This window comes from Camelus dromedarius, chromosome 31, assembly GCF_036321535.1.
Source record: "Camelus dromedarius isolate mCamDro1 chromosome 31, mCamDro1.pat, whole genome shotgun sequence".
In the NCBI taxonomy this organism is placed as follows: domain Eukaryota; kingdom Metazoa; phylum Chordata; class Mammalia; order Artiodactyla; family Camelidae; genus Camelus; species Camelus dromedarius.
The window spans coordinates 5,689,088-5,716,134 of record NC_087466.1 but is presented as its reverse complement, the minus strand read 5'-3'; the positions used below and the strand labels follow the sequence as shown (position 1 = coordinate 5,716,134).

The window sequence follows — 27,047 nt, the reverse complement described above, 5'->3', positions numbered from 1 at the left end:
AACCTAAGTCTTCTACAGTTTGTACCTGCTAATCCCAATCTCCCAACTTATCCCTCCCCATCACCTTTCCCCTTCGTAACCAGTTTGTTTTCTATGTCTGTGAGTCTCCTTCTGTTTTGTAAGTAAGTTCATTTGTGTCATTTCTTTTAAGATACCACACATAAGTGACATCATGTAGTATTTGTCTTTGTCTGATTTACTTCACTTAGTATGATAATTTCTAGGTCCATCTATGTTGCTGCAAACAGCATTATTTCACTCTTTTTATGGCTGAGTAGTATTCCATTGTGTATAAATACCACAACTTCTTTATCCAGTCATCTGTCGATGGACTTTTAGGTTGCTTCCATGTCTTGGCTATTGTAATGAACATTCTATTCGAATTAGAGTTTCCTCTGGATATATGCCCAGGGGTGGGATCGCTGAGTAAGTCTACTTTCAGTTTTTTAAGGAATCTCCATACTGTTTTCCATAATGGCTGTACCAAACTACATTCCTACCAAGAGTGTAGGAGGGTTCCTTTTTCTCTTGTTTGTGGACTTTTTGATGATGGCCAGTCTGATCGGTGTGAGATGATACCTCATCGTACTTTTGATTTGCATTTCTCTGATAAAATTAGCGATATTGAACATCTTTTCACGTGCCTATTAGCCATCTGTATGTCTTCACTGGAGAAATGTCTGTTTAGGTCTTCCACCCATTTTTTGATTGGGTTGTTTGTTTTTAACCTAAGTCTTTTTTCCATCATTTACTGAGAATAGAAAACCCAAAGTGCAGATTCCTGGCCAAGCATCACTTAAGACTAGTGCTGAAAGCCTCTCTTTTCAGGTTTACACCAAAGAACAGAAACCAAAACCGATGGCCTAAAGCTACATGGCACAATTCTGCCAACTGTCTTAAAGGTTCTCATCCAGAAGCCTGTAACTGTCCACACCCTAGAAACGATAGCTCTCCCCTCAGTTTTCTCTATTCTGCACTATACCAAGCACCTGGCACCTGGCTGGCACTGTCACATTTAACTGGGAGGCAGTAGGACAGTGGGTAGGAACCTGGAAACTGCAGTCCAGTCCCAGACCTGAGTTCCTGCCCAAGCAACTCCCAAACTCACAACCTGGAAAGTTATGTTACTGCTCTGAGCCTCAGTTTCTGCATCTATGAAATGGGGACTTGACAAATGGCAGCTGCCTGGTTGGGAGATGAGGACTGAATGAGCTAATGCTTATCATTTTAATTATAAAATTACTTTTAAAAATTAATTTCAATCCTCACAATAACGCTATAGAAGTAATACTATTACTCTAGCCATTTATAGATGAAAAAATTAAGGCTTAAAGAAGTTAGATACAACACCTAAGAAGTTGATAAGCTAGGATTCAAGACCAAGTCTACTCAACTTGAACTGAGAGTCTCAAGCACAAAGCTAAGTGGCCTGTTCTCTGCACCAGGCCTGACACCTCACTAAGTGATGCCTGGGCCAGAATTTGTGCAACTCCATGGGTCTAGTGCTGGGAAGTCAGACAGGCCATCAACCTTCCTGCTCCATTCAAAAGGGCATACAGACACGCAGACAGTCACAGAAGCCTGAGTCTGCCCAGGTGCATAAAGAAGGATGGTGAACTTCCCCCAGTGGCAGGCCACTGCTGATCTCTCACAAGCCTGCATGAACCATCATACCTCAGCCCAAACAAGCTGACCACCCCCAACAGACACTGGCAAATGCCAGCCTGTTTTTTGACTAGTTTAATCCTCAAATTCTACAGTAAAATGGAAATGAGAACAGGCTGAAACACAAAAGAAAAGAAAATTACTCACCCTGTCTAGGGGGCTGGGAGGATTTCATATGAGCTGATGATGAAAACAGGAGGGAGAACAAAGTGGAGGGAGAGGACCAAAAGGACCAGGAAGACACAAGAAGAGAGACAGTAATGTGTCGGTGCCCACGGCTGGGAGGAGAGCATGCACTGGTGCGTTATGTGTCTGTCTGAGGCGCTGGGTGAAAGCTGCAGTAGGGTAAGAGGTAGGGTCTCCAAAAACTTCTCAAAATCCTAGTGCAGTCACAGGCTGCCTTCAAGCTTAATGAGGACGCCTCACCCTCAGTAATTCACTGTAACCACATGCAGCCTGTTCCAGGGTGTGGGGAAGCCTGGGAGAGCTGGCTGGGACCTATTTCACCAAGACCTCTCTCTGAAGCGAGCAAGAGGCACCGATCCACCTGCCAAGCGTGCCTTAATGGGGTGAGTGCTTGGGAGCCCAGACAGACTGCCTGGGCACTGAACCCCACAGCCGACCAGCCAGGCTCGTCAAAGATTCAAAGCCATCAGGTTAGTCCAGGTTAGACCAGGCCAGCTGGTCAAAGCAGCCATGCTGGGTGGTGCAGAGGGGAGGCAGCGTCTGTCACCTGAGGGCTTCTGAGCAGGGCCAGGGAGCTTTCCTCAGCAGGTGGTGCTTCCAAATGACTCAACTGGCCTCGGCTGCTGCTCCCAGAGCCCCTCTTCCTTGCCCGGCCCCCATACTCACCACAGGCCTGCCCATATGCAGTGGCCTGGACAAAGAGGACATAGAGGGGAGGTGGCAGGTGTCTGGCTGTCTCATATTGCTTGTGAGCCTGGTCGAAGGGCATAAACAGGTACTCCTGCACCGGGAGAGAAGCCTGAAAGCAACAGAAGAAGGGTTTTAGTTTCTGCTTTATCGGCAGCCCACATAGGGGCATGTGGGTGCTCAGTTACTGTATACAGGTTTTATTTATGAAAGTGATACAGGATAAGCTAACAGAATCAACTGGTGGATAAAAGGGCAACATGAAAAACAATAATACTTTACACCAGCAACAAACAGGAAGAAAATGAGCTTTAAAAAGAGATACCATTTCTTCTAATATCACAGAAACATCAAATATCTAAATGCCAAGTGTGTAAGCCTCAACGAAAACACCTGAGAAATGAAAGATCTAAATGAATGGAGATAATATGCCATGTTAATGGCCTACAAGGCTCAACATGGCCCAGATGTCAATTCTCCCCAAAGTGATCTATGGATTCTATGCAACCCAATCTAAATCCCAGCAGGTGAAAACAGATCAGCTAATTCTAAAACTCATATGTAAATACAAAAGGCCAAGAATAACAAAGACAACCCTGAAAATTAAGTTGGAGGACTTACATTACTGAGCATCAAGACTTCTGATAAAGCTGAATAAAGTAGTCAGTGTGACACTGTGCAGATAGACAAATGGATCACACACCTACACCCACACACACACACAGACCCACACATACACAGATGACAAAAATGACACTGGAGAACAGTGAGAAAAGAATGGTTGTCTCAATAAATGAGTCAGCTGAAAACCTATGCCAAAAAAAAAAAAGGGAATCTGATCTTTACCTCATGTTATATACAAAAGTCATGTCCAGGAAGACTATAGATCTGAATGTGAAAGGTAGACAATAGAGCTTCCATAAGAAAACAAGAGAATATCTCCATGTTCTTGGGACAGAGAAAGAAGAAGACTGATAACTAGATCATATTAAAATTAAGAACATCTACTCATTAAAAGATACTATTATGAAAGTGAAAAGGAAAGTCACGAATGAGAAAAATATCTGCAAAAGACACATGTCCTGAAAATATAAAGAATTCCAGGCAACTTAACAGAAAAATGAGCAGAATGCTTTAATGGGCCCTTCACAAAAGAGGTAATCCAAAAGCCAATAAGCATAAAAAAGGTGCTGTGCTCAATGTCACTGGTCCCCAGGGAAACGGAAATTAAAACCATGAGATACCTCCAGAATAGCTAAAATCAAGAAAAATGACAACATCAAGTGTTAGCGAGGATGTGGAGCATTAGAACTTTCACAAGGTCCTGGGAGGAATATCATAAATCAGGACAGTCACTTTAGAAAACTGTTTCAGTGAATACCAAAGCTAAATACAAGCACAGCATACTCTATGACCCAACGATTCCACTCCTGGGTATATATTCAAAAGAAATGTGTACACATGACCACCAAAGGACATATATAAGGCTCCTAGAAGCATTATTCACAGTATCTCCAAACTGAAAACATCCAAAAATCAAATACGAAACCATCAATGAAAATGAATGATCTCCTGGTACTCACAACAACATAGATGACTCTCATAAATGCACTGTTGAGCAAAAGCAGCCAGACATAGAACAGTAGATACTATATAATTCCATTTGTGTAAGTTTAAAAACAGCCCAAGCTAACCTATGACATTAGAAGTGAAGACAATGGTTACCGGGGGGTGGGAAAAGACAGTGACTGGGAGGGGAATAAAGTAACTTCTGGAAAACTGGTAATGTTCTTCTTGATTTGGGTGCTGATTACACGGATGCGTTCACAGAGATGTGCCCACAGGTGTGTAGGTACACTGAGCTCTATGTATACTTATGAGTTGTATTCTTCTTTTTATGTAAAATTTATGTACATAAAATTATGTACATTGCTTTAAAAAGTTGTATTCAAGTTTATAAGGCAAAACTCCCCAGTTCCCAATCACCAAAAGTAACAATGATTTGGTAAATGCAGGTTTTTCTAAGCATATATATGACTTACACATACACAAGTCCATTCAGATACTTTGTAAATTAAGGTACACAAATGGGACTACATTTTGTGTTCTACAACTTGCTTCTGTTTAACAACAGATCTTTCTGTCCACTCAGTAACGGAATGAGCCACACTTCATCGTAGCTGTAAGGCTGTACCAAACAAGAATTTATTTAACCTCTACCCTGTTTAGGAGCATTTAGAGTGCTTCCAATTAACAGGAAAAATTAAGTACAATCAAAACTTTTAGTTTCTGATTTCTTTTTATCCTATAGGAAGTGCTACTGGGCCTATTTGTTAACTCTAATTCTATGCCTCCAGGCATACATTTGGCAAGAAATGTAGATCTCGTCAAATCCGACAAAAGTGAATTTATAATGTCTCTAGGGTTCTTTTACAAAGTTCCTCCATATTAACCATTTACTCTGCTTTATAAAACTGTAAGGATTTAGATCAAATCCGGCTTCACAAAGCAAACAAAAATCAGGTCACCTATATAGAGAGACATCACATTTTACAAGTAAAGTGGGGCCTTTTCCTCCTAAGGTACCTAATGGCTTTCAAATGACTGCAGTTCTTTTCAGAGCAAGCAGATCCGCTGAGCAGTTGGCCCCTGAGGTGCAGTCAGGGGATCTAACAGATATCCCCGGAACCATGCTCAGGTACCTGGAGACTGCGAGCTGGTAAAAATCATGCAGGGAGTAAACTAAACTTATAGTCTGTGAAAGAGTTTTAGCCAGAAGCAGCTCTAGGTAAAGAGAAAACGCCCGGGGTGAATGTGTGTGTGTTCCTGAGCCCACCCTGCCAGCACTCCTTCCACACAGGACACGACCTCACCGCACCCGCTGCAGGACTTGCGCTGTGCTCTAACAATGATTAGGGTAACAGAGCCAACAAAACCCACAGTGCAATGTGGCTTCTGGTGGCCTCAGGTCAGCCATGTGTCACTGGGTGGTGAAGGCAAAGCAAAAGCCTAGGAGGAGGTGGGTGGGGAGACCCTCACCTGCATGATGCTGTTGAGACGAGGCTGGAGGCTGCTCAGGTACTCCTTCTTCACCTCGATCTCCTTGAGGATCTTCTCCTTGTTGGACAGGCTCTCTCGGTATTTCTCTGCCAGCCTGTTGGGGGAGGACAGAGCATATGATGCTCCCAAGGGGCACCTCAACCCACCTGTTCACCCTTAGAATCTACCTAATGACAGCAGGCATGATTAACAGCTAATGATTACCCAGCACTCACTATGTGCACAGGCACTTTGGAGAACTCTTTCCAGGCATTATGGCGTTTAACCCCTATAGAAACCCTGGAAGACAGGGACTTTTCTTATCCCCAAAGGAGGAAACGAAGGCCCAGGCAGGTAGGTAACTTGCCCGAGGTCATCCAGCTAAGAGCAAGCACAGAGCTGGCCTCTGATCCACGCCAGTCTGCTTCAGAGGCCACGCCCAGGGCCACTAGGGATTACCCCGGTGTCACCTCCTGCTCTGTTTCCTGCCTCAGAGGCTAGACCCAGAACTTTCACAAACACATGGACTCAGCAGCTATGGGATCCAAACGAGGCCCAGAGACTGCCCTGATTGGCGCAGGGTGGGGATGGATTCCAGACCAGAGCCATAGGACTGGAACACTCATGGCTTAGCCAAGGGCAAATGGTGAACTGGACAGGGGTGTGACAGCCCAGCCGATCTGCTAAAAAACTGATACCAATTCTGTAAGAATCAGACTCAGTACTTATTAAATTTATAATGTTGACCAAAGGCACAAAATACACTCAGTAACAGAAAAAGGTGAGGGATTAAAAACAGTGGCTTCTCGGACAGAAAATGAAAGTAAATGTGCCAATCAAAAGCCCTAGAATTCATGCACAAACATGAAAGGAAAAAAAAGTCACCATGATGGTAAGGATGCAATCATAAAAAGTCCAGAATGAAAAAAACAAAACAAAACAAAACCCCCCACCATATTCTAAGAAAGATCTAGATTATACAGTAGACATTCTATTTACAGTTAATAAATAAAACCTCTTTATCAGTACAGAAAGTTTTATACGTAAAGGTGTGCCTTAAAGAATTACTGTTGTTAGCAAAAAGTGCGAACAACCTAAAAGTCCAATTCAATATGGGAACAATTATGTGACTTACAGTTTACACTGGAATGTTGTACAACCTTCTAAAATAATGTTTGCAAAGCTCTGTAATACCACAGGAATATGCTGATAGGTGGGGGGAAAGATTAAAAAAATAGATTTATGGTATAAAAGGTATGTAGATCGTAGGTATTAAAATTTTAAAGGAAAGGTTACTCCAACTTTCTTAGCAGCCTCAAGCAATTCCAACTCCACTTATGATGCAGTAGGTCAAGCCTGAATCACTAAGTGTCAATTAATCACAAAATGGGATTTGGTCTTAGAAGACTATTCTGCTGGTTCTACAGGGCTTTGGCTTTGCTGTCTGATCCTGGGTCATGACAAAGCACTGTCCCTCAAGGATAAAGGTCCATGTCTGCACAAGTTAACAAGGTTAGGAAGGAGGAAACACTACCTTTTCCGCTGCTCCAGCTCCCAGTCCAGACGTGCAAGGGTTTGCTGGTGAGGGTCTCCCATGGTGACTTCCGCCTTGCTGATATCTGGAGGAGCCTCCTTATAAAACTCCTCCAAGCTGACCAGATCAATTTCTTCGTGCTTTGACCTGCCGGCAAAAACTAGATGTCAAGGTCTGTCTCCGAAACCCAAACCATGGCGCAAGCAGACCCACAATGCTCCCTGTGTACGTCCACTTAGCCCTAGTCTACAGCCACTGGAAACCTGAAATCCAGTCTTCTCAGCAAACGCTCATTAGTAGAAGTTTCAGTGTGAAAAGTGCCGGTGGCAACATGTCACAGGATCCTTATCCCTGCTGCCCAAACTTCTCATCCACGACTTAGTGAAAAGACCTAGAAAGTATGCTTATCAAATGTACAGACCTCTCCACACTGTGCAAGAGAGCTAAGAACTTAAAAGAGGCAAAAACACTGTCGTCTAGACCTAGACTGTCAGATTGAAACCAAGAAATGCCCTTTAACAGGAATAAACCTAAGAGTCTATGCTGAAGTTCAAAATGTTAACTGTCTAACCATAGCATGGGGGAAGGTCCAACATGGTATGACCCGGTGGGCAAAGATCTAGCAGCTTTAACTGTTGCACGTATAGCGACACACGTGCAGGAAAGGAAAGAAATCCAATATTCTTTGCCGCATTAACACAGCAGTGCCAGGTGGTAGACAGATGAAAGTAGTAATAGGAGCTGCCATGTATTAAGCACCCAGTATGCCATTCTCACCTCACTTAATTCTTACAATAACTTTATGAGATGGGGACTTTTATCTCCATTTTTCAAATGAGACAGAGGCTTCCATCTGTAAGCAGGCTGCCCAAGGCGACACAGTCAGGAGGTGGCAGAGCTGGAATATGAACCCAGGCCATGTGATTTCAGGGCCCAGGATCCTTCCACGTGGTCCCCTGCCTCCGCACAGGCCCAAGTTCTGCTGTATTCTGCGACTGTTGGCTTTCATCTGAACAATGGTTACAGGTGTGGCATCATATTCTTACGTTTTTATACCTTTAAAAATTTTTAAATAGTGCTATTTTTGAAACTTCTTTTGAGTTGTACACTGAAGTTTATTTCTTCCGTGTACCTTTCTCCCAGGTTCCCCTAATGATAATATCTTCTGTAACCACTAATACATTACCAAACCGAGAAAAGTGACAATTGTACAATACTATTAACTCAGGTACTTGATGTGAATTTCACCTCCATTACTATGTAGCTATCATTACATGGATGAATTTGTGGAGCAGATACACATCCCTCAAAAATCACTGTCATTATTATTAAAAATACACCAGATACTATGTCTAATATGGCTCCTCTTATCCCAAGTTTATTACGAAAAAAAAAAAAAAACCGACTCCCTTCAGTTTGCACAAATAGGTCTGATCAAGCAAGAACACATTCTCTTCTCTTGTTCTGTCTACTCCTCTTTCACATCTCTCAGCTTGGATTTGCCGAGAGGCATCACAGCTGAAGGACACCGACAAACTATATAGTTTGTTCACCTAAATGCAGTCACTTAGCAAGAAGTTCAGGTTTCAAAGAATGAAATCCATCTGCAAAAATGAACTGTTAGAACTTCAGACAGGAAAGCTGGGCCAAGAGGTTAAAAGGATGTAATGAGAAGTGAGCTGGCCCCATACAAAGTGCTTGGGAATCAAACCAGTAATGCAAAGGCTCTCCCTGCTGGCGAGAGATGACTACTTTTCACCAGATTCAGAGCTCAAAACTCAAAAGGGTCAGACAGACTTCTGAGATTCTTTGTGCAGCCTGAAACTACTGCTTCCAATTCTCCCACTCCAAGTGATCCAGTCACCCTTCTCCCAGGTCCTGTGGTCTCCAAGCTCATCTGACTTCTTTTTAAAGAGACTGGCTCACAGTGAGCTATGCAGGAAAAAGCAATTACCAACAGACCATCTTGCCAAAGCCCATAGCTCCAAAACTCACTTAAACTCCAGACATTTGGTGATCTCCTTCTGCAGGTGCATCACCTCATACAGCAGGTTCTGGAGCTGCAGATGATAGGCGTCCACTTTCTGCTTGGCCTGAAGGGAGGACAAGGTCAGAGGTGAGTGGGGCACGTCAGGGTGGGGTGGGGCAAAGCAGAGCAGCAGCAAACTCAGATAAGGGGTAAAGGGGATCAGGGAGGGGGTGGGGAGGAGGAAGGAGAAGGGCTAAACCTCTCATCTCCTACCTCATGGGTCTGATCTCTTCCTTTCTTCAACCTGATGTGGGCTAAGCGGTTAAGCTTCTTTAGAGTCATAAAATGCACACAGCTCCGGATCCTCCGTTCTTCAATCTCAACTGCCTGCAGGCAAAGAAAACTGATAAAGACCTTGACAACAGGTGCTGGCTCAGCTTCCTTCAGCCCTTCACTGCTGACCCAGCCTTATCCAGGGTCAAAAACAAACACTGGAAGGAGCTCAGAACCATAAGAAGTGTCAGAGGGAAATGGAAGGATGATGGTATTAGGGAAATGCTTAGGGTTCCCAGGCAAAAAAAAAAAAACAATTTCTGCCTGGACCAAAGTAACAGGAATTCAAGATAGAGCAAGTGCAGCCAATACACAATTAATAGCTGTCCTTACACATCTCACACAAAGATCCAAATGATAGCAACGTCACGCCATACAATTTGACCCCTGTAAATAACATTACAGAACAAATGAAAATAGAATTATAGCTGTAAAGCCTGACTGCAGTAAACTAGATAGGATGTAATAATCTTAACAATATTTCCCAGTATAAGCACAAACAAGTGAGATTCCTGGAAAAATATGGATTATTTTGCTTTGAACTTATCCATCTAGTTTTCAGTCACACTGTTTCGTTTCTTTGCCCTGAAGCCTCATTTATTTATTTATTTAATATTAACAATTTAGCTTTTGGTTTCTATGGTTTACTTGTACATATCTATCTTTGTACAGTAAGGGTGACTGACATGGACTATTATCTCTCCATACCCAGTAAAATGCCCAGCACTTAACAAATATTATTTGGGTGAATTATCAAATTACAGTTGTGAAAAAAATTCATTATCCTGTACTTTCATGACTGTAATTGGTGATTGGGTGGAGATGTTATAATAAATTAATAGGCAGGTGTCTGGAGCCCCTAGACTTCAGCCACCTGATCATGGCAGGACATAAGACTGATATCAGGAAAGGCTCTGATAGGTGTGAAACAGGTCCCTCCATGCAGACTCACCAGGTCCATGTCCACCTGGTCCCACTCCTTACCGCATCCTTGCCTCCCCTGCTCTTCAGGTCCTGGATCTCAGCCATGAGCCTCTGCAACTCCTGGCACGTGTACTTGTACAGCTCGTAGTCTCTGCTGGGGTCCCGCAGGTCCACCTCAGCCTCCTCGCTGTAGTATTTACCTTCCTGTGGAGGCAAGGATTCAGGCCTTGGGTGGGGGGTAAAAGTCTCCCTGTTGGAACCAGGGACTCTTGGCTGAGATCAGTAACAATGAAGCCTCAAATCAGGTCTCTAAAGAATCTGGTCCTCAAATCAAATGTTCTTCTTCTTTTCAAAATGAAAAATAATTCCTCTTTTCCTCTTTCTGATTATAAAGCAATATGTGCTTGGTGTCAGAGATTCAGAACATAGTGAGGAGTGTCAAAAACAAAATGAAAAATTGCCTATAATCTCACCTCCCAGCCTGAAATAAATTCATTATTAATACAGCAGATAAATACGAATTTTATTTTTAAATAAAATGGTATCACATTGTTCATGCTATTTAGTGTAATTTCCCATCCCAATACAGATCTCCATCAAAATGGTTACATATAGATGAACCAGAATTCATCAGATGTAGATGGTCAAATCAAGCTTTTGTAGAAACTAAATATCCTTTTGTAGAAACTACTAAAACATCCTAACTGGTCTCCCAGCCTTTGGAGTAAACAGAACACATCTCTTTAAGAGAGAGTCAGTTACAGTTAGTAATACTGTACTGTATATTTGAAAGTTGCTAAGAGAGTAGATCTTAAAGTTTTCATCACAAGAAAAAAAATTCTGTAACTATGTAATGTAACGGATGTTAACTACGGTGATCACAAAATAAATATCAATGATTATGTTGTACGCCTGAAATTAATATAATGTTATATGTCAATTATACCTCAATTTAACAACAAAAAAGAGAGTGAATCAGAATCAATGGTCCCCCAAAGGATAAGGTTCTTTATTAATCTTAATTTCCTAAATCTGAGGAAAGCATTCTCTTCTATTTAAATTTAAGCTGGTGTGTTGCTCTATTCTCATTTAAAAAACAAACAAAAAATATAACCAACCAATCAATCAAACTGTTACATCATAAATTAGCTTGACAAATTCCAGGACAGAGAAACAACAAAAGGAAAAGAACCTGCTGACCACGAACACTCAGGCCATACAAGAGGTTCTCTGGGTACATGGTTCTGGTACTGTCTCAGCAGCATCCCAGGGATGCCACATCCCCAGAGCTCTAGTGGCATGCTGCAGATGGACTGCATTTTTCTGACCATCAGGAGAACTAGAGACACACATTATACTAGAAGACATTCTTTGTTCAGGCACTAATCATGCCTAATATAGGCTTGGTGCTTCTTGGGATGCTGCAGCTAAATGTAACATGGATACTCAGGTTTCAAACAGGCAAGGGAATTCCAGGCATCTGGTCAAGCAGAGGCCACCTGGGAGGTTGTGAATGTGACCCTCAGCTACTGCAAACCCACAGTCAGGTACTCGGCCATGAGCGGCAATTTCTCAGTAGCACGGCAGCCCTGGCTGATCTCACCTGTTCAGTTTCAGAACGATTACGCTTCCCTTCAGATGGAGCTCCATCACTTCGGATCACTTTGGGCTTCCGTTTTTTGCTCGATTCTGATGACATGGCTGTTTGGTGAATTCAGGAGGAAACAGCAGAGACCTGTTCGAAGGAGAAAACATCTGAGCTTTTCCAGAGTTGGAACTGAAGATTTCCCTGGAGTCAGGATAACTGAAGTCTAACTAGCAGTTCTGGCCGCTTATACTCTCAGCAACTCAAGAAAAGTCACTCAATCTTTCAAAGCCTGTTTAATCCTCTGGAAAAAGGGGGATCATCTCTCAGCCTGTCCAAAATGAACTCATCTTCTCCAACTCCATCTCCTTTAAGGGCACCAATACCACCCCAGTGACCAAACTTCTCAGTCAGGCATGTAAGCCGCAATACTACTGATTGATCGTTGTGTGCTGGACCTCGATTTAAGCACTTCATGGGTATATTCTCATTTGGTCCTTATAACAGGGATGCTCTCAGATACAAACAAGTACCATTTTACAGATGAGAACACTGAGGGTCAGGAAGGTGAATGACTTGCCCAAGGTCACATGGCTAGTACGCTAAAGCCATGCCACATCAGTGCTCTTGACAACTACATTACTGTGTCTTATGGTTTTGCCACCATGTTATCTGGTGATGCCATCAACTCCCTGGTTGACCCCAAAATTTAAAAGAACAGAACCTAATTTCATGGGGCTCTAGGGTCACAAAGCAGCCTCCATCTGTCACTTCTACTGATTGTGACCAGAGGCCCCAGAAGTGGGCAGCACTCTCCCCCTCTCCTAGTGAATGTCACCAACACTTACTGAGGGAGTCAGGACCTCATCAGAGTAGACTCAGAGAAGCCCTGTCTTGGAGTCTCTGCCCCTTGAGCCCTGGGACAAGTCCCTTCACTTTTCTCTGGGTCTGTTTCCTCACAGATCAGAACAGCCATCTCTACCAGGGGTTGTTGTGGACATGAACACAGGAGGCACTCCACTGGGGAAGGTGAGGAAGAGGACGTGGGAGTGGGGCTTTTAATGACACATGGGTGACTGACATTGCTCAACACCTAAGGAGAAAGTCAGTCCCTTTCCATTGTTTTTAGAAACTTCTGATTGTCTCAAGAACGTCTCATTTATCGAATCTGCCTTTAACATCTACGAATGCCAATGCTCCTTTGTTAACAAAAGGACTGTCTCAGAGCCTTTGACAATGAAATCTAGCCACAATTATTAACAAGGACCTGTTTTCATATTAAATACATTAAAATTTTATCATTACCTTCGGAATAGAACAAGTGAAAGAAGCTTTCCATTTATGGTAAAGACTTAAACTTTTCTTTTAAATCAATTTAAATTTAAAAAGTGACTCGGTTAAAAACCTTTAGTAAACAGCCGTACGCGGTAAGTTGCTTTCGCAAAACCCATAAAGATGGGACCAGAAAGGCGTGAAGTGTGGGAAAACCTGACTTAAGCATCACAGTAAATAGTGCCTGGCGCACATACACGCACAGTAAACGTGAGCTGCTATCGCCACTGTCACCGTCGTCGAGGTCATTTAGAGGCTGCACTGTGGGGCCTGACGAGGCTGCAGCCAACATTTTCCACAGGACGAAACTGAGAGCGCGGCGGTGAGCAGCCAGGGTCCTCGCGGAATGAGGACGGAGAATTGGGTCGGACTCCAGCCCGGCGACGCCCTCAGGGGGTCCGCACCTCAGTCCCGGCGCGCCCCTCCCTGTCCCGCCCCGCTCTGCAGCGCGGCCCCGCCACCCCGGCCCCCTCCTACCTCACGGCTCCTAGAACCTGTCCCGGGGAACGAGCCGCTTCCGGCGTCACGGACTCTGCAGCCCGCGCACCATAGAGAAGCGGAAGGAAGGAGCGGCCGACCGGAAGTGGGGCGCGGAGGCCGGAAGCAACCGCGGAGGGTCCCAACCCACCGGCAAGGGGTGCAGGCAGCGGCTGGGCGGCCGAGGGGAAAGGGGGAGGTCAGTACGTGGATTGTCAGGCCGTTTCCCAGCCGGCCAGTAGCCTCACGCTGCGCTCTGAAACCCAGGAATCAAGGCTGGAGGGGCGAAGATTCTTATGTGCCTCGCTCATTCTTTCTTCAACTAGTAGACCCTCAGCCAAGTACTTGTTGAATGAGTTTGTCGCACGCCCAGGACAACACAGGAGCGTGGTAGTGACAAGATTTGGACCCCTGTGGATTTGCTTCCATAACCTGGATTCTAAACCGTCATTTCCACCCTAACATCCCACACTAGTGAGGGCAGCAAGTCAGGGAGAGCATTAATTCCACCTTACACTTATTTTTATCCCCACAGGTGCATTAGTGATGTCCCCCTTTGGGGCCTGATTTATTCAAGGCAGAGTCACAACTCTAATAGTGTTTTCTGCCCCTGGTATGAATAGTACACGAAAGGTTCAGGGCTTTTGGTGTAAACCCTACTTACCTGGAGGTAGAAAAACAGATGCCCTGAATCCCTGGTTATGCAGTGCATTTCCTTCTGCCATAGCGGGAGGCCCTCCCTGCCAGCTCAGGAAACACGAACCCTCCAGTGGGGCAGACCAGCCAGGTGGGCCTGGGAAACTGGCCCTGCCTCAGGCACCTGCCAAATTTCCTTGCAAATGAAGAAAAGACACCGTGCTTTATAGTAAATATTTAATTGGTTCCATCAGCGACTCCAGCACAAATTTTCCTGAAAGGGAGGCAGAATCAAGCTACCCAGAGGTTCATGAGGTGTGAGGGTCACTGAAGAAGCTCCCCTACAAAGTCATTGACCCCACTCCACATATCCTATGGCCCAGGAGAATGAGGGTTGGGCTGATAAAATGTGAAGAGGGAGTAAAGGAATGCGGTGTGAGGGAAATACAGGACATAGCCCATAGCTTTGCCTGCAGGAAGGAAGTAGGGAGGGCCGGACACACTCCCTGCACAAAAGGGCTGGAATGACTCAAGTTCTCAACCTCATTACATGGGGAGAAAGAGATGGGCCTCTCTACAAGTATCTTGTATTAGGAATTCCTTCCCAAGTGGTCTTTTGTCACCCCTATTCTATCTTCCCAATTCTGTTGTCCAGATTCTACAGTTGAAACCCAAGTTCTGAGTTCTAAGTTCTACATTCTTGGTTCTTGTTCTGTTTCCCTCCCCAGATCCTTCCCAGCTCCCATTCCTTTTCCCAGCCTTTCTGGGTGGAATATATAGAGGTCCTGATGACTTTGCTAACTTGACAGTTTTCCCTTTTGTTTCTTGAGGCAGTTCTAGGCTTTTCTCCAGCTGGAGGGTCTTGGCTCAGACTGTCCAGCAAGTGCGTAGCCCAGTGGAGACCAGGGAATTCCTGAGAGCCTGGCCTGGTCTGATCTCCTCCCTTCCCACCCCACCTCTAGCCACTGGACACACAACCCTTTGTGCAATTAAAGCTAAACTGAGGATTTCCAGGATGATGACAGTAGACTGGTGGCCTTAAGATGAAGAATCTTAGGGGGGAATGTGAAAAGATATAAAAGGTTACTATTCTTCATTCAGAGAAATTAAAAACTGCTTCTAAAACAACAACAACAACAACAAAAAGCAACAACAACAACAACAAAAACCCTGCTTCTAGCACAGGGGAAGGGGTGGGCGGGGAAGATGGGCAGGGTCTGGGCAGACTGCAAGTCCTCAGAAACCCATTATCCTTCAGCTCCCTCTTGTCCGAGCTGAGCACTACCCCCCAGAGTCCACAGGATCCGAGAGAAAACCGAAACAGCAGGACCGGGAACTCCTCTGTCTGTGGCTACCCTGAGGGAGGGGAGAGAAGGAGGTGGAGGCAGGAGCAGCATCACTGGAGAGGCGAGATCTTCAAAGGGATCATGATCCGAGACTCCATGTGTCGCACCAGGGGGACTGCAGAGAGAGAGGCAGAGGTCAAGGAGGGGGCTGAGGTGAGCCAACACCCCAAACTGGCCTTTGAAGGAGGAGGCCTGGGATGCTGAGACAGGGAGAATCCCACTGCTCTCCCAGAATGACCCATGGAGAGCACCAGGTCTCCCAAATCGTGGGCTATGAGGGGTCTTAGGTTGTGATGAAATGTGACTTAAAATTTGTTCATAATTATACATTTGTTTCCCTGTGTATGTGAAAAAATAACTAGCATAGTTAAGAAGTGATTTCACATGTATTACTGCGTAAGACAAAGCTAAGTGAAGATCAAAGTAGGGAGATTCAAAGAAAAATATCTGGAAAATAATTGTAGCAGAAGTAAACTGGAAGGGTGTCCTTAAGGGGCTAAGGTTTGAAAAACACCAATTTAGTTGAACTGACTCATTTTACAGATGGGGACGCTGCAGTCCAGAGGGGGTCAGCCCAAGGTCACCAAGTAGGTCAGACCCCCCCCCCCCCCCCCTGCTCAGAGCTGTTAAACTTTACCATGTTTACAAATTACCTACAGTCCCTGTTCAAGTGCAGATTTTGATTTACTGGGATGAGTGAGGGGGTTGAGATTCGGCATCTCTAACAAGCTCCCAGGGGATGCTGACACTGTCACCATGCTTTGAAGAGCGAGGCTCCTGCTGGCTCCTTCAGGAGACGCATTCTCCCGCACACCAGTTGGTAAGTGTGGAAACTCAGCTATAAGTTCCTTAAGGGCGGGGATAGGTTCCTGTTCATCCTTCACATCCCAACCCCACCACCCATGACTGTCCCCGGCACACACTGAGGGCTCTATCAGCACCTACTGACTCCAGGTGGTTCTCAGGGATCCCAGCAAAGCGGTGAACACTAAGCAAAAAACTTGCTTGAAAAAAACCCATTGTGTGCTTTCTCTGGGCCAGAGTCTGAGCAAAGCACTTGTCATCAATTAGCTCCTGGAACCCTCCCTCCAGCCCTCTGTGGAGCACCATCACCACCACCATCTTACAGATGGAAAACAGCATCAGTGAGGCTAAGAACCACGCCCAAGGTGACACTGTGTGCTCAAGGATGACACTTCTGAGGCAGGGACTGCCTGGCTGTGTTACTGACCCTGAGAGCTCACCTAGGATGGCCTGCATCATGTGGAATATGCCACCAAGATAGGAACCTAGTAACTCATTGTCTTGAAAGTGAGTTCCCCATCACTGGAGGTAGTCAAGGGAGGCTAGATCTCCTTGCAGAGGGGATTCCATCCTCAGATGGGGCTCCTGGCAGATGACCTCCAAGAACCCAGCTGACCTCACCTGTGTAGTAGACATTTTCATCCCAGCCCCTCTTCCTCCAGGCAGCGTTTCTGGTCTCCTCCCGGGACTGCAGGTCTTTATAGGCTGTGGGGAAGGCATAGACTCATTCCTTGGGCACAGAGGATCTGATCCTGTACCCAGCACGAGGCCCTCCTTCCACTGCTCCGAACACTGCCCTGCAGTCTCTTCCTCCCCGGATACCTCCAGATGTTAGCAAACACTGCCTGCTTTGACAATTTCATCCAATTAGTACACTTGTTGACAACTCCCAAATGTCTATTTCCAGCCCAGAACTCTTCCTTGGGCTCTAGACTCGTATATCTGATGTCCACTTGGCATATCCACTCAGATGTGTCAGCGTCTCAAATATAACACTTCCAAGGACCAAAATTATACTCCTGACCTCTCCAACCTGCTCCTTCAAGGGTCTCAGCACGCGATACACAGCTGCTCAAGCAGGATCCTGTCTGGGAGTTCTGGAGTCCTCGCTCCCTCCCTCGCCCCACACAGATAATTCACTCACCAGTCCCACTGGTTCCACCTCCAGACCAATGAATCTGTGGGTTTCTTGGCATCCTCACAGCCACCACCTTAGGCCAGGCCACCATCCTCTCCCACCTGAACTAGTATAACCATCTCCTGATGCCCCACTCCCTCTCTTGCTCCCCTACAAAGTGCTCTCAACAAAGCAAACAGCAGCCAGAGGAATCATATTAGGACACAAATCAGGTCACGTCATGCTGCTTAAAAGGCTGCAGCAGTCTCTTGTTGCCTTTAGAATAAATCTCAACTCAACCCAATGGCCTTCAAGGCCCAGCCTAATCTAGCCCACCCCTACCTCCCCACCCTCTTCTCTACCCTCTCCACACCAGCCTCCTTAGCACTCCTCAAAACCCTGAAGGCCCTTCCCTACCACAGGGCCTTTGCACATGTTGTTCCTGCTACTTGGAACACCCTTCGCTGGCAACTCACATCGGACTCCTCATCCTTTAGCTGGGTTTACATTTTACCTCCTAAGAGAGGGCTTCTTCGTCTATCCAAGCCAATGAAGGTACCCATGTTTTTCTTCATTATTTCTCCCTGTCTCTTCAGTATTTGTAACAATCTGAAATTATCATTTTTGTTAGTTTATGTTGGAGGTAGTGTCTCCCTCTCCTAGGACATAAACTCCATAAGAGCACTGATGTATTCACTGTCGATGTAGAGTGACAGTGGAGAAAGGGGACCACAGAGGGCTCCTGGAGGGTCCCCCACCTACCCCAGAGATGGTGCACCACGTAGAGCTCTCCTATCTGCGAGAAGAAGCCGCCCACTGCCTCCTGGTTCTCCTGTCGGTACTTGATGGCCCGAGCCCTAGGGATGGCAGAAGAGTGTGGGGCAGAGGCCAGGGCCAGTGCAGAGGGCCCTGTGAGGTGTCCCCAGGCTGGTTTCTCAGTTGCACATCAAGGGAGAAGCCTGAGGTTGGGCCCTCAGCTCTCAGCAGTGATTGGGTAACAGGGGGATGGAGGTGCAGCCACTGCCTAGGTGTGCAACCACCATCCTCTAGAGGGTCCCCACCCCCTGGCTGGACCATCACCTTCTCCTGGATCCATGAGGCGCAGAGAATGCCAGGTTCCCTGCCAGAGTACCCTGGGGAAGGTGACCCACCAGGGGCCTTGGAGGGACAGGTGGGCAGGGTCCCCCACCCCCACTCCTGGCACTGCCACTCACCAGTTATTCCCCCACTCGATCATGGTTCCTGGCTGAAAGAGAACCAGAGGAGAAGGTGGGAATGAGCCCCACCTGGGATTTCAAGCATCACTATTGGGTGAAGATGGGAAACTGTCACGTCTCCCCAGCCCCAGGGGCTGCTTTGCCTCATTCAGGGGCCCTGACTCGCACCCAGGTGCACATGTATGCACACACCTGTGTTCTGAGCCCGGAAGGAGGGATAGGCCAGAAGCCCCAGTCTAGGTGCTGGGGCACAAGGCCTGCTCACCTCCAGGTACCTGGAAAGCAGCACTGCTGCAAGGAAGGTGGGAGGCAGGTGGGGACCTGGAGGGGGAGGCACCTTGAGCTTGTACGTCCTCAGCTCATAGATGTTTGGGCCGGCTCTAGGCTGTGGCTCGTTCCAGAAGCTGAACTCAAGGAGCAACTGGTTTCTCCTGGACAGCAGCATCTGGCTCCGCTCCTTTCGGAACTCCAGGTACTCCTGTGGGCACAGCGGTTTGGGTACAGCGGCTGGGAAGTGCCCCAACCCTGGAAGTGTGTCCCACGCGGTGGCGGAGGCAGCCCCTAGCACAGGGCTGAGCCAGAACCGGTACCCAGAGAGGTTTGCCGCATGGGTGCCGACGTACCTTGTTGTTTTTGAGCTTGTTCATGCAGTCCATGAGGGCTGGGTAGCCGCCTGAGAACCGCCACAAGTGCACTGTTAAGGGTGGGAGGAAGGTACGGGTCAGGGGGCTGCGGGACCCTGCCCTGCTTACCCCAAAGCTGGCTAGGTGTGTATGTAACGGGGGGAAGTCTGCGGCCTGGAACTGAGGCCTGGGCATCGCGGGCAGGAGGAAGGCTTACTTTTCATGGAAGACTGTTTGTACCATTCACATTTTTTATCACAGCCTCTGTACTGGGTTAAAGAGTGTCCCCACCCCACCCCCAAGTACATACCTGCCCCAAACCTCAGAATGTGACTTTATTTGGAAGTAGGGTCTTTGCAGATATAATCGAGCTAAGGCGAGGTCACATTGGGTGGGCCCTAATGACTGATGTCCTTACAAGAAGCGGGAGATTGGGACCCAGACACAGAGGGCAACACCATGTGAAGACAGACACCCAGGGAGAACACCATGTGACTAAGGAGGCAGAGATTGGAGCAATGCATCCATGAGCCAAGGAATGCCATGGATTTCCAGCAACCACCAGAAGCTGGAAGAGGGAAGAAAAGATTCTCCCTTAGAGCCCGAGGGAGCATGGCGCTGCCAACACCTTGATTTCAGACTTCTGGGCTCTAGAACATGAGAGAATAGAGTTCTGTTGCTTTAAGCCCCCTGGTAACTGGTACTTTGTTATGGCAGTGCTAGGAAAGCCCTAATACACCTTCCAATAATAAAGAAACCTCGTTAGTGTGGAAGAGAAGAAAGAAACAGTCTTGTGCTTGGGAGCCAAGGGAGGAAGGTCCCCAAAGGGTCAGGCAGGCAGGCCCAATCCCAGCCCCTAGACAAATACGAAGGATCTGAGCTATTGAAGGGTGAGACAGGTTGGCTTATGAGGGAGTGAGCTCCTGGCTTCTGGGAGTGTTCAAGAGACGCGTAGAGGACCCCCTATCCAGGCTGCTCCAGAGGACCTCCCTCTGCTGTGTGCAGTCTAATCAGCACTGTCCAAAGTGACTTTCTACTATGGTGGTAATGTTCCACAGCTAAGCAGTCCAAGATGGCAGCCACGAGCCTCCTGTTTCTTTTAGTGGGCACTTGAAATGTGGCTGGTGTGACTGAGGAACTGAACTTTTCATTTTATTTAACTTTACCCAATTTAAATTTAAATAGCTATATATTTGACTACTGGCATATGTAACTACTGGCTAGCTTCCTGGACCGTGCAGATCAAAATGCCAAGGTCCATCTGAGTGGCTGGGATGCTGTGAGTGATCCAGTTCATGTGTGGGTCCTCACAGCTGGTGCCAGCTGAAGTGGACATGTTGGGGTGGGATGGGGCGTGCTGGGGGCAGCCCTGGGAAGCTGTAAGGAGCCAGCTCACACCAGAATCCCTGTTTATTCCACAAATATGTGCTGCACAGTGGGGATTCAGGGGTGAAGAAAGACAGGTAGGGGCCCCACCCTCCTAGAACTTACCACCTACATGGGGAGACTGACAGAACAGGACACATGATCAGGGCTGTGAAGAGGCAAGTCCTGGGGACTGTGGGGCAAGAACAGGTGCCTCACCCAGCGTGGGTGGAGGAAATCAGAGGAAGCCTCCAGGAGGAGGTGATGTCTATACCAGAATAAAAGATGAGTAGTGGAGTGAGCCAGGAAAAGCAGGCAAGGCAGAAAGAATGCTTCAGGCTAACGAAGACGGCATGAACAGCCTGGAACCAGATGGAAAAAGCTGTCCTTCTAGAAAACGGAAAGTTCCAGGTGGGATGGCTCGGCCAGCAGGAGGACCTGGTGAGATGAGGCCAGAGGCCGGGCAAGGAAGAACTCAAGAGCCTCGTGGGCCACCCCGAGGTCAGAGACCCCCAGACGGCTGAGCAGGGCAGTGAAGACTGCATTTAGGAAGACCTCTCTGGGAGCCACTGTGCAGAGAGAGAGGGTGGCAGTGGCGCTGGGGAGGTGGGCAGCTCACCTGCCTGGTCCTGCTCCCCGTACCATGTGTTCCAGTTGCCCACGAGCGAGCAGGGGTAGTCCTCATCCAGGTGCAGCTTGGGCAGCACAGCCTCCCTGAGAGGGGAGGAGGGCACAGAGATGCAGCAGGCTCACACCCGCCACCAGACCCCTGAGATAAAGCTTCCAACTCAGGCTCTCTGGGCTGGGCCTCAGGCTCCCCATGTCTAAGCAGCAGAGGCCGCACAAGATGTCCTTAGGACTTATGGCTCTGCAATCTCCGCCCCTTGGATCTCTGCAAGGACAACAGGGCTGGGCTAGAGTCCCCCACCCGAGCAGGGGCTGGGGCTGGAGGATGCTCACGTCAGGCTGTTGTAGTCGTCCAGACACTCGGGCTTCACACTGTGAACTGCAACAGAGGATAGAGAGCGGGAGGTGAAGTGGGGAGGGGGATGGGGGAGCCACACAGGGCCTGGGCTCCTAGAGGCCCCAGGATGGTGGGCTAGCCAGCTCAGCAGCCACTCACACTGGATCTTGTAGAGGTTGCTGGTCTCCTTCTTGGACAGCAGGGTGGAGTGGGCATCCTTCCGGGGATCCACCTTGTGGACGAAGAGGGAGCGGAACCAGCTACCTTCATTGTCCTTGGAATAGAAGCTGCAGGACAGAGGAGTTCAGGGGGACATGCTTCCATCTGCTGAGGCGCTTGATCCCCCAGGCTGGTGACCCACATTTCTGGGAATGGGGCCACAGAATCTCATGGCAGCTCCAGAAGATTCCATGTCATTGGAGCCAGCTGAGCAGACCTGGTTCCTTCTACAGAGATCCTGGCTGCCCAGTTCGCTTCTTGAAGCTCTGCAGAGCCTGAGGAGGCCAGGAGAGGCAGCCCCACCTCCCACCTCTCTCTCCAGCCTCCCTGCCTCCACTTCACCCCTTTCCAAGGGGTCCTCCACTTAGACCACACAACTGCAGCTCCTTGCCAAGAGGATCAACCCCAATCCCCTCCCTGCTTGATGTCCAAGGCCCTTGATGGCTCAACCTACCTTGTCAGCCTCCCCTCCCCTCCTGTCCCCCCGGACCTGTGTATCCCGCGCTCCAGGTATGCCTCTCCCGGAACACACCAGGCTCTTTCACTCCGTGCTTCCTTTGCAATTTCTGTCCCTTCTGACGAGAAGGCTGCACTCACCGTCCTCCCCAGCGTTCACACTACACCTGGCCTGGGACCGATCCCAGCTCCCGCAAATGGAGAGCCCAAGACAAATATGCTTTGTCCTTGAGGAGGTCACAAAAGAAGTGGACCTTGGAACACAGTCACAGCCAGAGGTCTCTGGGAGAGCCCAGCTGAGTGAGCCTGAACTTGACCCCTGGAAGTCTGGGCAGGCTCTACCGAGGAGGAGATCTGGCCAGTCTCCAAATCTCCAGGGCAAATGTGGCAGATAAAGGCAGATAGAAGGGGGGAGGGTACAGCTCAGTGGTAGAGCGCATGCTTACCATGCACGAGGTCTTAGGTTCAATGCCCAGTATAGCTGCCCTGTGTACCTCAGCTAGGTTGTTGTGAGAATGAATGAATGAATGATGTGCCTTGTTCAGAGCAGGGGGACCAACCACCAGGTCCTGTCAGATCATAACTGCCCTACCCAAACAAAGCCCCAGCAGGAGTAGGGATTATTTTCAGGCTGACAGAGGTAGTAAATCTTCTTCTTCTTTTTTTTTTCTTTAATGGAGGTACTAGGGATTGAACCCAGGACCCTGTGCACGCTAAGCATGCAGTCTACCACTGAGCTATACACCTCCAGCCCTGAAGGAGGTGTTTTTAACAAAGTCACTGGCAGAGGGACCTGACCTTTGGTTTGAATGCAGAGAGGCGGCTTCCCCCGGGAAGGGTGGTGACAGGGAGTGCAGCAACTCCTACTATTTGTCCACCAAGACCTTTGCTCCAGGACTGGGTTTTGAGTAATTTATTAACATCAAAACTGACCAAGATAAATAGCCTGAAGAGAGAGCATGGGACCTGGGGAGCTGGGGAGTGAGCTGGGGTCCAGGAGCTCCGAGGGGCTCCCGTGTCTTCGCACCACTCTCTAATCTCTCCCGCCTACGGGTCTCAGCTTTTCCAGGTGTCAAAAGAGCAGCCTATCTCTAAAGATCTTTTCTACAAGTCCCAGGAAGATCCCACAGCAGGCTCTGAACTTGAAGCTAACATCCGTACGTTCACCTTTTCCAGAGTTCCAATTGCACTTTCTCAGTGAGATTACATCATTCTGTCCATGAACTCCCCAACCCTTCTCAGCCTGCACTCTCTTTTCTCATAGCTCCTTCTAACACATGATAGAATTTTTTGTTTATTATGTGCCTTGTTTATGGTCCCCCACTGGAAACAGCCCCAGGAGGACAGGGGTCTAGCCTGGCCTGTGTATCCCTGCTGTATCCCAGAGCCTGGAACAGATGAAATCTGGGAGGTGGTAAGAAAGGAAAGAAAAGGTAGGCCTTGGCTCAGAGTGTGGACTCAGGACTCAGGGGCCCTTTCCATCCTCACCACTACCAGGAGAATTAGTGCTTACAAGCAAAGACAAATCCAGGACTAATCCCAGCTCAGCTTCATCTCTCTGAGCCTCATTTTCCTTACCTGTAAAATACGGGCATTAGGATAGGCCTGTTAGAGAGAGGCGTGGCTAATACCACTGTTCCTACCTAACTTCCTAATAGATTCCTAATGGATCTCCTGGCTCCCACTCTCTCACTCTTTTTCCTAACCTGCCCATCAGTTTTGTAAAGCATCACTTTTGTGATGCTATTCCTCCACTCAAAAGTCTTCTATGGCTCCCTATTGCCTATAAAACCAGGGCTGGATGTCTCCACTTGGGAATAGAGCTCTAATCTGTTTTGCCAAGCTTTCCAGGGGCAATTCTCTTTTAAATCTGGTGACCGTAGAGCCAAGATTCTCTAGCGTTAGCATCACCTGAGAATTTGTTAGAACATCTCAGGTCCCATCCCAGACACACTGCAACAGAACCTCTGGGGGTAGGCCTGGAAATCTGGGTTTTGACAAGCTCACCAAGGGATTTGGAGGCATACTCAAGTTTGAGAGTCACTGCTCTAAAACAGTCCCAATTTCTTTTTCTTTTTTTAAAAATGTAATCTCAGTAAATCATCTGAGAAACACCAAACATTCTGGTATTTAAACTATATTAAGAATGCCTCTTAGGCCTAGGAAAACCAGTTCATCTCCTTCCATAAAAACTCCTCTCCTATTTCCCCCTCAGTTTCTTCATCATTTTCATGTGAATGTGTCTTGTCTCTCCAGCCACATGGGAAGCCATGTCCTTCCATCCCCCAGGGTACCTAGCACAAAGCTCTTGGTATAGACGTTGCTCAATAAATATTTGTCCCAGACAAGAACTTTAGAGACACATTTGCACTGCCATAAGGGATCAGCAGACTGGTGCCTCCCTACACGAAACTGATTCAGAATGTTCTAGATTTATGCACTAAGAAGCTTGGCTCCATGCACGTTCGGAAACACTCCACTGAATTTAGTTGGCTGACTTTAGAAAAGGGGCCACGTTTCTGCTTACTGTTCTAGAACTGTGTCTTCAGAAGAAACACAAGAACTACAAAGTTCTGTTAACAACAGGGTTACTGATGAAGCAGTAACAGCTGCTGTCTGTTGAGCACTAGCTACGTGCTAAGAACTAATCCTCACAATATGTTTTTGAGAAAAATGAGGCTCAGAGATGCCTCATTCCAGGGCAATCATCAATGGCCATGAAGATTCAATCCAGGGCCATCTGATGTCAAAGCCCATACTGTGTACACCCCAGTAGCCCCCAAAGCTCAGAGGCCAGAGGGGCTGCTGCTGGCCCCTTCCGTGATGCCAGAGACATATGGGGCAGAGTGAAGGTTGGCAGAAGAGGATGTTCCAGGTATCCAAGGTGAGACCAGAGCATAAGTAACTTCAAAGCAGCAAGTCCTTGAGGGACTTGATTAAGTATTAATCCAAGTCCCTTCACAGCAATCCTGCAAATAATCCCGGCAGGGATCACCATCTCCACTTTACAGAGAAGGAAACCAAGGATCACAGAGGTTCGGTGCCTTATTCAAGGCCATGGAGCAGGTAAGTGAGGAGCAGTCTGCCTCTACGCCCCAGGCTCCTTTTCTGGTCTCTGGACAGTCATCACACAAAGCGCTCTACCACCAACCAATTCTGTAACCCTGGGGAAGGAAGGTCCCGCCCCCAGCCTCAATTTCCTCATCTGGAAAACAAGAGGCTCACAGAAGATGACCTCCCCAAAGCTCTTTTAGCTCTGACATTACGAAGGGCTCGCAAAGAAACTGCTCAAGACACGGGCTAGGTCTAAGAGAAGTCTGCCCCTTCACACCTGGGCTGCTGGGCAGACCCCTGCTTCCTTTCCACAGGTGGGGGGACAGGTGCCCTCACTTTAGCAAATGTTCTTATGCATATGCTGTCCTGAGCCCTGTGCCAGGGGCTGGGGAAACAGAAAAATGAGGTGATGGTCTAGTGGGAGAGGCAGGCCAGTGTGTACAGGGTGGTTAAGGGCAGAGATGGGGGAAGTACAGGGCTCGCTGGAGACCCAGGAGGGACCCCCCGCCCTGCCTCAGGCCAGAGCAGGGATCAAACAAAAGCCCAGGCTCAGCCCACGGCCCAGCCAGCCTCCCTCTGCCAGGAGGCCACCAGTTGTGCAAAGAGCACAGGGGTGTCAGGAGACCTGGGTTCACACCCTGCGCTGCCACGGGGCTGCTGGAGGAGTGACCTTGGGCAACTCCCATCCCTTTTTAGGCCTCCTTTGCCCCACTTGTAACGTTCAGGGTTGGGGAGCAAAGGATCTGTGAAGCCATGGCCCTTGGGGATCTCCCACTGTTCCCTGTATCTCTTCCCCCGAGAACTTCCCAGGGGAGGGGCTGGCCCTCCTAGAAGCCCCCAGCGGGTGCTGTTTCACAATTTACCGCAAAGGTCTGGAAAGCGTCCACTCCTCCTGCCTCTGTCTGCTCCCACTCTCCAGGACCCAGGACCTGCCCCTCGCATTCACCCCATCTTTCATTCTCTGTCCAGAGCCACCCACTAAGACAAAGCCCCTGCGCATGCCTCTCCCACCTCCCCCATTCTTGGCCCAGAGCTCTTCCCCAGGCCTAGATTTTGCCCCCGCCTCTAACCCCTAGATAACAAGCCCGAGTCTCTGCCCATCCCCCAAGGCCCAGATCATGGCCCCCACCTCTGCCCCGCTCCCACGCGCCGCCCCAGCCCGGCCCGGCTCGTACCGCGCCGCAGCCACAGCCGCAACATCCCGGGCACGGGGCCCTGGGCCCCCCAGCAGCCGCCGTGCCGCCGCAGAGATGCTGCACAGACGCGGAGCCATGTTGGAGCCGAGCAGGTTGGAGGAAGGCCCCGCCCCCGAACCCGGCAGCGGAGGCGGGACGTGAGTAAGCCCCGCCCCGCCGGCTCGCCCGGCTCGCCCGCCTCCCTCTGCACCCGGGCAGGTGGGCGTTGTCTCCGTGCATCCCCCAAACGCAGATGCCGGGCAGAGGTCAGGGCGCTTGTTCTCTGAGCCCCTGCAGCTCTGCTACTGCCTTGCTCTGTAACCATGAGCAAACCGTTTGC

The 27,047-nt window shown here is 48.3% G+C and overlaps 2 protein-coding genes across 3 annotated transcripts in view; both read right to left on the bottom strand.

The window, feature by feature from the left end:
• Positions 1-13,802, bottom strand: part of THOC5 (THO complex subunit 5) — a 28,805-nt gene extending 15,003 nt beyond the window's left edge. Inside the window, exons 1-9 of one of the 2 annotated variants that reach the window (XM_031443022.2) lie at positions 13,732-13,802; positions 11,941-12,072; positions 10,398-10,541; positions 9,354-9,467; positions 9,107-9,204; positions 7,112-7,258; positions 5,578-5,692; positions 2,518-2,650; positions 1,813-1,845 (exon numbers count right to left, since the gene is read on the bottom strand). In XM_031443022.2, the coding sequence (XP_031298882.1) occupies positions 1,813-1,845; positions 2,518-2,650; positions 5,578-5,692; positions 7,112-7,258; positions 9,107-9,204; positions 9,354-9,467; positions 10,398-10,541; positions 11,941-12,036 (880 nt within the window). In that variant the 5' untranslated portion in view covers positions 12,037-12,072; positions 13,732-13,802. The remainder of the gene's footprint in view (positions 1-1,812; positions 1,846-2,517; positions 2,651-5,577; positions 5,693-7,111; positions 7,259-9,106; positions 9,205-9,353; positions 9,468-10,397; positions 10,542-11,940; positions 12,073-13,731) is intronic. The other variant, XM_031443023.2, reaches the window with a different exon arrangement.
• Positions 13,803-14,590: 788 nt separating this feature from the next.
• NIPSNAP1 (nipsnap homolog 1) lies at positions 14,591-26,834 on the bottom strand. The gene is made up of 10 exons (XM_031443024.2): positions 26,708-26,834; positions 21,963-22,090; positions 21,800-21,845; positions 21,459-21,553; positions 19,475-19,545; positions 19,189-19,329; positions 18,849-18,880; positions 18,397-18,491; positions 17,139-17,222; positions 14,591-15,828 (listed from the first exon to the last, which is right to left on the bottom strand). The coding sequence occupies exons 1-10, from the start codon at positions 26,803-26,805 to the stop codon at positions 15,764-15,766; spliced, it is 855 nt and encodes a 284-aa protein (XP_031298884.1). The 5' UTR covers positions 26,806-26,834; the 3' UTR covers positions 14,591-15,763.
• Between the last annotated feature and the right edge of the window lie 213 nt (positions 26,835-27,047).

Coding starts and splice junctions, on each gene's coding strand:
- NIPSNAP1 (XM_031443024.2), bottom strand. CDS start 26,805: ATGGCTCCGCGTCTGTGCAGCATCTCTGCGGCGGCACGGCGGCTGCTG. Junction 21,846..21,962: donor CAACCTCTACAAGATCCAGT/GTGAGTGGCTGC, acceptor CCTCTGTTGCAG/TTCACAGTGTGAAGCCCGAG. Junction 15,829..17,138: donor TGAAAATGTCTACTACACAG/GTGAGGTCAGCT, acceptor CTCTCTCTGCAG/TCCCCCTGGTGCGACACATG.